At 32.2% G+C, this 11,180-nt stretch overlaps 2 protein-coding genes across 3 annotated transcripts; both read right to left on the minus strand.

Annotated features, from left to right (window-relative positions):
• Window positions 1–337: 337 nt before the first annotated feature.
• Window positions 338–4,834, minus strand: Atpsynbeta (ATP synthase, beta subunit). The gene is made up of 7 exons (XM_070316698.1): window positions 4,663–4,834; window positions 3,690–3,902; window positions 2,695–2,958; window positions 2,207–2,550; window positions 1,691–1,916; window positions 1,382–1,611; window positions 338–964 (listed from the first exon to the last, which is right to left on the minus strand). Exons 1-7 carry the CDS (start codon window positions 4,760–4,762, stop codon window positions 791–793), a joined length of 1,551 nt encoding a protein of 516 aa, XP_070172799.1. The 5' UTR covers window positions 4,763–4,834; the 3' UTR covers window positions 338–790.
• A 1,090-nt stretch (window positions 4,835–5,924) lies between these two features.
• Window positions 5,925–10,613, minus strand: LOC138945238 (dopaminechrome tautomerase). 2 transcript variants are annotated; one of them, XM_070316612.1, is made up of 3 exons: window positions 10,405–10,613; window positions 9,018–9,869; window positions 5,925–7,707 (listed from the first exon to the last, which is right to left on the minus strand). In XM_070316612.1, the coding sequence occupies exons 2-3, from the start codon at window positions 9,791–9,793 to the stop codon at window positions 7,185–7,187; spliced, it is 1,299 nt and encodes a 432-aa protein (XP_070172713.1). In that variant the 5' UTR covers window positions 9,794–9,869; window positions 10,405–10,613; the 3' UTR covers window positions 5,925–7,184. The 2 variants fall into 2 exon arrangements, with proteins under 2 accessions (XP_070172713.1, XP_070172711.1); XM_070316610.1 differs by having other exon boundaries at window positions 9,018–9,910.
• Window positions 10,614–11,180: the final 567 nt, after the last annotated feature.

An 11,180-nucleotide genomic window follows, 5' to 3' on the forward strand; every position in this document is an offset into this window, starting at 1 on the left:
TCGTGTATTTTCACACAGATGAATTAAACTTTTATCTATGAAATTCTGTTTTAATAAATTTGTGTTAATAAATTTTTGTTTTGCTACATTTAATTATATCTAAAAAAACAAGATAAAAAATAAGTTTATAATTATTTATCATTTTTCAAATACATATTACACAAGTATGCATGTATTACATACATGCGTGTGGTATTATAGATATTACCAAGGTACGCATACTCACTCATTCCCTCATTCATTCACTTCCACTTTTTTTTTCCCTTTTATTTATACCATTCTAATTATTTTCTCAAAATTTCAAGATTTAATGGAAGAGGATTGTTATAATGCAAACTGTTTTTGTAAAACTTTTATTAATGTCTAACATTGTAATTCTGTTATATGTTAATTAGCAGTAACATGATTACTGATTTGATCTATGAAGAAAGTAGGTCCAGAAGTATAACATGTGTAAATATGCATTCTGATTATGAATTTTTAATAATTTCATTGTTTTTGTAGCAAAAAGAAGATAAAATATAAAGTGAGTTTCACGAGTGTTTATATAACAAACTTTGGCAGTATTTTAATTAATCTATTACAATAATAATTTAGTGTTATATTGCAAAAAAAAATTACTTGATATTTTATTTATCCGCCTTTTATCATTTGAAAGTTTCATTCAAGAAACTGTAACATAATGAAAATCACGAAAGAGTAAGAAGGCAAATTTTAAAAGGTTGCTTCGTCGAACGAATAATGACTGAATAAATCTTCAACAACGCTTTTACGATAAATATGAGTTAATTTATTGTTTGGCCAATGTTTCTGCTTTTGTTGCTACTTCTTCGATCGGGCCGACCATATAAAATGCTACTTCCGGTAGGTGATCCAATTCTCCGGCCAATATTTTTTGGAATCCTTTGATGGTTTCCTGCAATGGTACTAATTTACCGGCGTGACCAGTAAATACCTCGGCGACCTAGAATAGTACAACAGATTTTATAATAAAATGTATTAAACAATGTATAGATAAACATACTAAATAATGAAATAAAATAAATATATTTATACAATATTGTTTTGAAAGAGATTATTAAGATTCTTGAAAAAAGAATGATTAAACACACATATACAATGAAAAATTATTATCTCCAACAAATTCTAAAATATACATTTTATATAAAAATCTTTCAGATAAAAATTAGATTCAAGAGCATCCTGTTAATACAATTTTATTCTACGTTTAAATTGTCTTGGAATGTGCCAAAATCACAAAATATTTTCATCAAAAACAATAAATTTTATCTCTGAAACATTTTCTATAAAATTCATATTTTAAAATTTATTGAGAATGTGCTTTTTAATGACTCCTCTATATAGTATATTCTATTTTCACCTGGAATGGCTGGGATAAGAATCTCTGGATTTTGCGTGCACGAGCAACCGTCAGCTTGTCTTCTTCCGACAACTCGTCCATACCCAAGATAGCAATGATATCTTGAAGCGATTTATAATCTTGAAGAATCTTCTGTACACCACGAGCAATGTTATAATGTTCCGCGCCGATAATATTGGGATCCATGATACGGGACGTGGAGTCGAGAGGGTCGACGGCCGGGTAAATACCTATATTATCGATAAATCCGTATTTGAAGAATTACAAACATCGTCGTGCAATAGATTTAATTCTCAAAGCGACACATACCTAGTTCAGCAATGGCACGTGACAACACAGTAGTAGCATCTAAGTGAGCGAAAGTTGTCGCAGGTGCGGGATCTGTCAAATCATCAGCAGGCACGTAAATAGCTTGCACAGAAGTGATGGATCCCTTTTTTGTCGTGGTAATACGTTCCTGCATGGTACCCATATCAGTAGCCAATGTGGGTTGGTAACCTACAGCGGATGGAATACGACCTAGCAAGGCAGACACCTAAAACATATATATATATTATATAGAAACTAAAAAATGTAAAATACAAACTCTTTTTAATAACAAAACCTTATGTAAAGAAATTTTTTATTTTGTAATTTATTTAAATTTTTGGTTTTACATAAAACCATCTTCTCGATAGTTCTAACAGTTAGACAAGACATCCTTTATATGTTACGTGCATGCATTTATACATGCATCATGTATATGAAAAAGAACATACATATGTATATATTAACTTTTATTTCATTTACTTTAAAAACTACATATATTTATACTTCTTTTCTTACCTCGGAACCAGCCTGGGTAAACCTGAAGATGTTATCAATGAACAATAGTACATCCTGACCTTCCTGATCACGGAAGTACTCAGCGACGGTAAGTCCGGTGAGAGCTACACGAGCACGAGCGCCTGGAGGTTCATTCATTTGTCCGTACACTAACGCTACCTTAGAGGTCTTATCTTTGAGGGAAATGACACCAGATTCAATCATTTCATGATAGAGATCGTTGCCCTCGCGTGTCCTCTCGCCCACGCCAGCGAATACTGAATAACCACCATGAGCCTTGGCTACATTGTTAATCAGTTCCATAATGAGTACAGTCTTGCCGACTCCAGCACCGCCGAATAAACCTAGTCAATAATATCAAGATGATTCGTTATTAATGCAAGTGGTTATAACAGTATATGATCTCGATTTCCACGAATTTAAGGAAAAATTGATTTTTTTGTGTTTTTAATTAATCTGTAATCAATTCTATTGTAATAATACCTTACCAATCTTTCCACCCTTTGCATAGGGAGCTAGTAAATCCACGACCTTAATGCCTGTTACTAGAATCTCTTGCTCGACAGACATATCTACGAATTCGGGAGCATCTGCGTGAATAGAAGCCAATTTATCTGTAGGGATAGGTCCACGCTCGTCAATGGGTTCACCAATGACATTGATAATGCGACCCAGAGTCTCAGCTCCCACAGGAATACGAATAGGATATCCAGAATCCAAAACATTTTGACCACGCACCAAACCTTCCGTACCTAGAGTACAAAATTTATAGCAGATCCTAATTTTACTAAATTGTAATAAACAAAAAAATAATCATTAATGTTCAATTGTAAGATTTCAAGTGGTGTGGATTTTGGATACAGGATCTGATTAAAACAAAAGGAATCGATAAAAAGAAAATCCTCGACTCAATGAAGACAATACCTAAAACAATAATAATTCTAATAAAGAAATCTAAATGGCTGGAAGTCATTAGCTCTTAGAAAAGAATTCTTAATCTTTCAGACTGGTACTAGAGGAAAAATGTCCGATTCATTCTTTAGAAACTAATCTTTCTGATCTTTGGAAAATAATAGACATAAAATGTTCAAAACATAAACTGGAATTTATAAACCAGTATGGTTAGACTCAATAGGATAGAATAGACTTCTAATATTTCTCTAAGCTCTTCTAAATTATAAGAAATAAATACAATCTCTTACATGACTTCTGAAAATGTCTAATATTAAAATATAATATATACATTTCAGATATAAAAATATATGAATGATAATTATATTCCAATTTTTAAAAAAAGGAATTACAAATAAAAGACATTATATCAATTAGATTAATAACATTTTAAGATATTCGAAAAGCTGTTTAAAGTATAATACTTGTGCAACATTACTGAATCTGTATTATATAACTTTTATATTTTCTATATACAAAAATTCATAATTTTATAAATCTTACATATTATATAAGATTTGCAAAGTATTACCATCCATGGCAATGGTGCGCACTGTGTTTTCTCCAAGATGTTGAGCAACTTCAAGTACCAGCCTGGGTGTACGATTTTGAACCTCCAAAGCATTGAGAATTGGTGGAAGATCATCTTCAAATTGTACGTCAACAACAGCACCGATGACAGCAACTACCTTTCCTTGCGCACCACTCTTTGTTGCAGCTGCCGCTTTTGCCGCATAGTCTCTTTCTATTTGGGATAATATTTAAATCTTTGAAGAAAATTTGTGTGAAATTAAATAAATAGGTTAAAGATCTCTCTTTCTGTTTCATTTTTACCAGAGAGAACATATAATCTCAAAGTATTCAAATATCTTTGCAAGGATTGACTTACAAGCTCAAGAAACACATGTTACATAACATAAAAATATGCTTGTATATATAAATACTGTAATAACTTATTTTATAAATTAATAGTTCTAAAGAATCTTATTTAAATCAACTTTATGTTATATTTCAAAATATATTTTTAAAAAAAATTGAAATAAAGAAATAGAGGAACATAAGAGAGAAATGAAACTCTCTGAAATAATTGTAAAAAAAATTCATTAAACGAATCACAAAATAAAGATTTCTATATATATTCTTTGATTCGCATAAAGATGTAAAACAACAATTGCATTTATAATTATGTCTAACATTAATTCATATCACTACGAAGACTCAATGAATGAATGTGACTTTAGGCCGCCATATTGACCAGTGGAATCCTCCGAAAATCGATCACCGATTATATAATCGTTATAATAAATATTCTTTCTTTATATCTCAATAATCTGTATGAAATTTAAATATATTAGTCGCCTGTTACGAATGAATGACATTAAATCGTTATTCCAAGAATAATTTCATCGGAGCAAGAAGTGAAAAAACGGCGAATATGTCGACAAGACTTCGTGCGCTATCGGCAAATTTTTCAATATATTAAATAAAACAAAATGCATACTCACTGTTAATAGCGAAGGCGCTTGATACCTTCGCTATTTCATTCTGAATGAGGCAGGGTTTAACAACCCTCAGGGCTGCTTTCGATACAGCACTCAACATCATGGCCGGTCGATTAAAAAGAGACTGCCACTACCGAAAGACAGGCTTCGTAGTCCCGTCGAATAGAGACTGCGTATCTGCGTAACTAGTGTTATTGCAGGCCAGATCTCTCGCGCATGCGCGGCAAATTCGGCATCAATCGTAGATCTTATAGCATAGACTTAGATATGACACAGATATGAATATCGACGAGTGGGAGAGGTTCGATTGGACACGCCCACTCATATTGATCGGTGTCTAGGGTAATCAACACGATTGGCCAATCAGAGAGCCCTATGTTCAACTCAGCCAATAGGCAATGTGTCCAATTGAACGTCATCCATTGAAGATCGAGAATTTAAATTTGTCCAATTAGAAGGAAGAAATTTTAGTTCCTTTTATTTTATTGGTCCAATTTTAATCTTTAATCTTCAATTTTCAATGCGTAATCTAAAGGTACAATTTCATGTGCTGCAAACTCGTGCAGCAGAAAGGTCACGTGATCGAAATGGACGAATGAGTGACGATGATCTGGCCGCTGATTCGCCCATTTCGATGACGTGATCTCTTTGCTGCACGAGTTTGCACCACATGAAAATATACCTTAATACAGATTTTAAGTTCGCTTTGTGGCTGTGTGCATTGGACTGCACTAATGAATTTAGAAGTATCTCATTAAATATACAAACAGAAAAAGAAGAAGGGGAGAAAATGACTCTACAATTGTCCTTGCCATGCGTGTACATCATCGTCCTACTTTTATATGTTAATACGATGAGTGTAATAGTTGCACGCACGCATAGTTACGCAATTTCTTTCAATTAACAAAATTATAAACTTTGGAGTTTCTCTCTTTCTCTCTCTCTCTCTCTCTCTCTCTCTCGCACATGCAATTTAATCCAGAATTTAATCAGATTCAATAACAAAGATCTCAAATAAAGTTTTCTAAAAAAAGTGCCGCTTAATGGTAATGTAAACGGTTGGTAATGTAAACGGCCTTATATTTACAGGATGATGAATTAAAATTATATCGAGAGAAAAAACGAGACATATGACTCATTCGGCAAAAGCGAATGAAACATTCCATCGGTGGATGGCGTCGTGAGATGTACACAGTATATATAATTACATATGACATATTTACGGATATCATAATGGAATAAAAAGTAAGAATTTTATGAAACTGTTTATTTTTGAGATTTGTCTTTAATGATGTTTTTTTATTTTTTATTAATAATAATTATAATGTATTAATTATAATAACAATAATAAGGTAATAATAAATTTATATTATCTTATATATATATATTTAATAATATTAACAAATATTATATTACATAAAAATAAAATATAACATGAAATCAACACATTATTTCCAGTGGAAATTTTTTAATGCAGAACTAGGCATAAAAAAAGAAATGGAGTGAGGGAAAGAGAGAGAGAGAGAGAGAGAGAGAGAGAGAGAGAGAGAGAGAAAAGAAGAGTAAGAAAAAAAAGAAGACATTTTTTTCAACAACAAAAAAAAAAAACGGAAGGAGTAAGATAAAGAACAAAGATGAACAAGAGACAAAGAAAGAGGAACAGGTAGAATATATTCATTGAGATATTAAAAAAGTACATATAATAATATAATAGTATAAATTAATATCGATATTATAAATAAATATATACGCCAAATTCTTCTATTTATACCATAAAAAACTTTGATCAGCATTGTTCCACTGTTAAATCCTGTTTTGAATGATATCGTAATCTATAAGTGAACATATAACGAATAAGTGCGAAATCAAGTTTTTAATTAATATATTTGCAAAGTTGTCTATTTGAATCGCCACATTTTGAAAACACGCGAATAGACGCCCTTTAATTAGCTAAGTTCGAAGCGTGGTTATAAATAATAAATGGAAATAGTAAAAAGAACACACATTCACATAACACACGACAATACGATCTACGAAAACTCCCATAACAAAATTCAATTAGTTCTTAAGTATCCATTTTGATATATATATAAGATACATATATATAAAGATATTCTGTTTATATATATATATATATATATATATATATATATATATATATATATATATAAACAGAATATCTTTCAATTGGTAGATTTTTGTTTTTGTCTAAAAATTTATATTACAAATCAATAATTAATTTTTAATTTAATAAAATTATTTTAAATCTTATTTTGATGAAATTCTTCATGGTGTCGTTATGAAGATGCTATCTACCTATAATAATTGAATTTTTTTGTTCTGTATTACTTTCATCTCATGTTATTACAATTTCTAAACATATCTAAACATATAAACGTTGAGGAAAAATTTTGCAAACTTAAAAATGAATATTAACATGTAATCGATTTTTTTTTTGCCAACATGAACTCGTAAATCGTTTCTTCGTAGTGTTCAAATCTGCATGTATCTTTGATACGAAGCAGTTACTTCGCGACAAATACTAGAATTGCGGCCAATAATGTGGCGAGCGCGAATTTGACGGAATCAGCACCGGCAGTAAAGTCTGGCCATTCCGGTGCCGTGCCGTTTTCGTAATACTGATAACTCCTAGCTCCAACGTGTATTCGAAGGAGGCGATAGTTGGGCACGTCGATATTAACACGATTGTTCAAAAAGTTTTGTAACATGTTGGTGACACACCAAAAGTTGCCTTTCTCATCGAAGGCAAAGCTGTCAGGCCATTGTGTAAAAACGTGATCGCGCGATATAATTCGCTGACCGACGGTAAAGGATGGTGTATTTTTGGTATCCCACATGGCGATAGCATCGTCGGCTAATAAGCCGAAATAAAGTATGCCAGCGGCCGACATTGCCATACCATCAGTCTGCGACGACTTCCGCCCGAGTTCCTTCACGTACTCATTGATGTTTGTTACGTTGTCTCTCAGAGCGGATACCGGGATTGAGTACAAGTGAAACGAAGATAAAGGCGAGTAGTAAATCTGCCTGTAACAGTAATTTCATTGTCGTTTGTTAAAAAAATCTCTTGTATAAATTTGAAATTTATTTATTAAAAATACTGTAGAAAATTTTTCTCGATGTAAATATATATAAAATTATAGGGGCTTCGGTTACAAGAATATGCAATAAGAATTAAGATGAAGAATTAATTATCAAGAAGCAATATTGACTTTGAAATATTTTTTAAGCTGTATAAAGTATCTTGCGCATTGTATATCTAGCTAATTATAAACTGAAAAAAAAATAGTAACTGATAAAAATTATAATGTTTATTTCAGTCATTATACAATATATAATTAGTCAGAGAGAGATAAGTGCAATGAGTAAGACACTTTATAAAACTTAAAAATTGGTTCAAAGCCAATATTGCCTCTGGTAATAAAAACAACATTATAAACTGAAGAAATTGTAACTGATAAAAATAGTAGTTTTTATATCTAACATCTTTTTTTCGAAATGAAATAGAAATATAATATATAGCGGTAACGATATCTAGAAAACAAATATAGTTAAAATCATTTCAATATTTCTATATCGCCCCATTTATGCCCGCTTACGGCTAAATTTAATTTCCATACATATATATATATATATCTACATACGAAAATAACATTTTCGTCAAGAGTTATAAGCGATCACGAAATTACAACTTCTTCCGAAATTACGTACTTTGCAACTTGTATTCTTGCGAAACTTTACGGATTTTTTTTTATAGGTCCGTATAAAATGTATATAAAAAAAAAATAAGTTAAAGCATTAATTGTCAATAAATAAAAAAATATTATAAATTGACATATGAAGACAATAACACGTTTTTAAGCAGTAAAGATATAGCTAATCGTTTTTGATAGCCGATAAGATATCAAAGGTTAATAAATAGAATGATACAGCATCTCATGAATATATAGATGTGTTAATCTAATCGTAAAATTTTAATGCAGTACAATGATGCAATGGCATAATTTTATTTGCAACTACGTGCGTCGTGCTATCAAAATGTAGCAATGTAAAAATTTTTTTCATGTAATGTATTTCAATCAATTAATAAAATACTAGACTATTAATAATAATTTTTTTTTATTATGACAATCAAAAGAGAGATGTTATCTTGCATTTTTAAAACTATGCCATTTAAGACATTCGTGTGTATGAATCTTTCTTCAAAAGATCACCCAAGGAATCACTTTTTCGCATTTCTTGAAATTTTTTTTACGCGTCTTAGGAGCACTTTGTATTAAATTTAGTGATTCCGAGTTAGTCCTGCGTAAGAAAAAAATTTTGGTTTGGTAAAATACCTGTCGCGATTGCTTGCCGGTGAAAGCGCTATGCCGTCCACGTGCACAGGATTGATGACATGTGTTTTAGCTACCATGAATCCGACCGCTTCCTTTTCAGCCTTCATAGAATTATGCCGAATCTTCCAGGAGGTATTGTTTTTCAAGGAATACACGATAATGCCGGGATCGTCGCGACCGTTGTCAGTGATGTATGCCATGCCACCGTTTTCGTGATCAAGGACGATATCGTTGAGATATGTCCCCGATGCTCCGGGGCGGGCTACGTGATCGGGAAACTCGTAACTGCGGAGTATGTTGCCTTTGTCCTCGAGATCAAGAATGACGAGGCGAGGCGGACAGCCGCTCTTACTCTCCTGACGCAAAGATGTGGCTCGACCGGTGTCGAGTACCCACATGCGACCCTTAGGATCAATCTCCACGCTGTGGACTAATTGAAAAGCTGAGCAGTCGCCCAGCTTCTGCATATCCCAGTTGGGAAATGCCTCCAGTAAGGGCGCCGTTACCCCGTTCACTGGCTCCGCTGACGTGACGCCCAACGTTACTGGTACTCCGTCTTTCCATCGTGGTATTGTTAGATACATCTTGTCCTTCCAGAATTTCACGGTGGTGAGGAAGTTGTTTGCTGGTATATAATCGCCACGCACTAGAGCCTGTTTCCGATCATCGTCTAACCGCCACTGAAAGTCGATTGACTTCCATTCAAAGATCACTTGGAACTGTCCATGACACAATACTACGACAGCTAAAAAAGCTAGCAATAGTAATCGTTCCATTTTATTGATGTCAGAATCGCTTCGATGGTATCTCGGCACACGTTCAAGTTCAACGAGAACTGCCTTCTCACGCTTTCTTTACAAATCCAATGTTATATGCCAAACAATTGTTTAACCCTGTTTTTAAGAATTAAAAACAAAATTTAAAACTAATACATATAGAGAAATTACAATAACATGTGAAACGATAAAACAATAAACTTAACAAAAATATATTGAGATTTATGTTTATGTAAATTTTTCATGTATCTTATATGTATCCTTTGCTATGTATATATACCTCTCATAAAAAGAAAATTTTTTATATTCTAGCGTAGCGTAATTTGCAAATGCAAATATTTCAGATATTTAAATTTAATGAAGAATATTATACGTATATAAACACGTAAATTTATTTTATTTGATAATTCGGAAACTATGATATGTAAAATCTATTTTTATACACCATTTGTCACTTTTTAGATAAATCATCTAAAAATACATAGATATAATTTTATAAGAAAAGAAAATAATTCCATATAAAAATATTAAATATATCGATTTATATAATATTTATTCATTGTCAATTAATGCTTAATTAATCGTTTTTTTTGTATGCTTTTTATACGGACCTATAAAAAAATCCGTAAACTCTCGCAGAATACAAGTCGCAAAGCGTGCAATCTCGGAAGAAGTCCTAATTCCTCTTGACGAAGATGTTATTTATGATAAGACATATATATAAGCGCGCGTTGACAAACTACATTTGTATACCAAGCGCAACGTTAAATGGTCACGGAACGACGATCGCAATTTGACTGACCAGAGACGCCTTCGCCAACGTCGTCGGTTGGGGAGGCGTCGATCTCCCACTCGTTTGGTGTGTGTATTTACACCAGCGATCAGAGAGATGAGGGGAAGACATTACAAATGTTATACCGAGCTTACGTAGGTGGCAAAGTGATACGGAGATGCAAAGATTGCTGCGTTTTCTGCTCAACCGCGCCACAAATTTTCGGTCCAATGATGTAACCATCACGAAAATAGCCGGCCCTTCACTAATTTTTTACTGCTTTTGTGCAAACTCGATCTTATATAATGGATTTCTTTATTGCTGTCTAAAGATATTATATCTTTTGTATTCATATATCATGGATGATTTAGGATTGCTATCAAGATATCTGGAAAAATAAATAAAGTTAGAGAAAATAAAGCAAGTGCATAAAGATAAATATTTATCCTTATGTATTTTGCATATTATATTTATAGAGAAAACAGCATTCGAAAAGCAATTTACTTCCAAGATAAATAATTAAATAATCTATACAGTAGCAAGTTAATAAAAATGCAAATAATTGAGAATTGTGAAAATTTATAACTAGTAAATTGTTCATGTACATATTATTTT

Source organism: Polyergus mexicanus, unplaced genomic scaffold, assembly GCF_030449975.1.
Source record: "Polyergus mexicanus isolate NDT 795.1 unplaced genomic scaffold, iyPolMexi1.0 SCAF_3, whole genome shotgun sequence".
Taxonomy (NCBI): domain Eukaryota; kingdom Metazoa; phylum Arthropoda; class Insecta; order Hymenoptera; family Formicidae; genus Polyergus; species Polyergus mexicanus.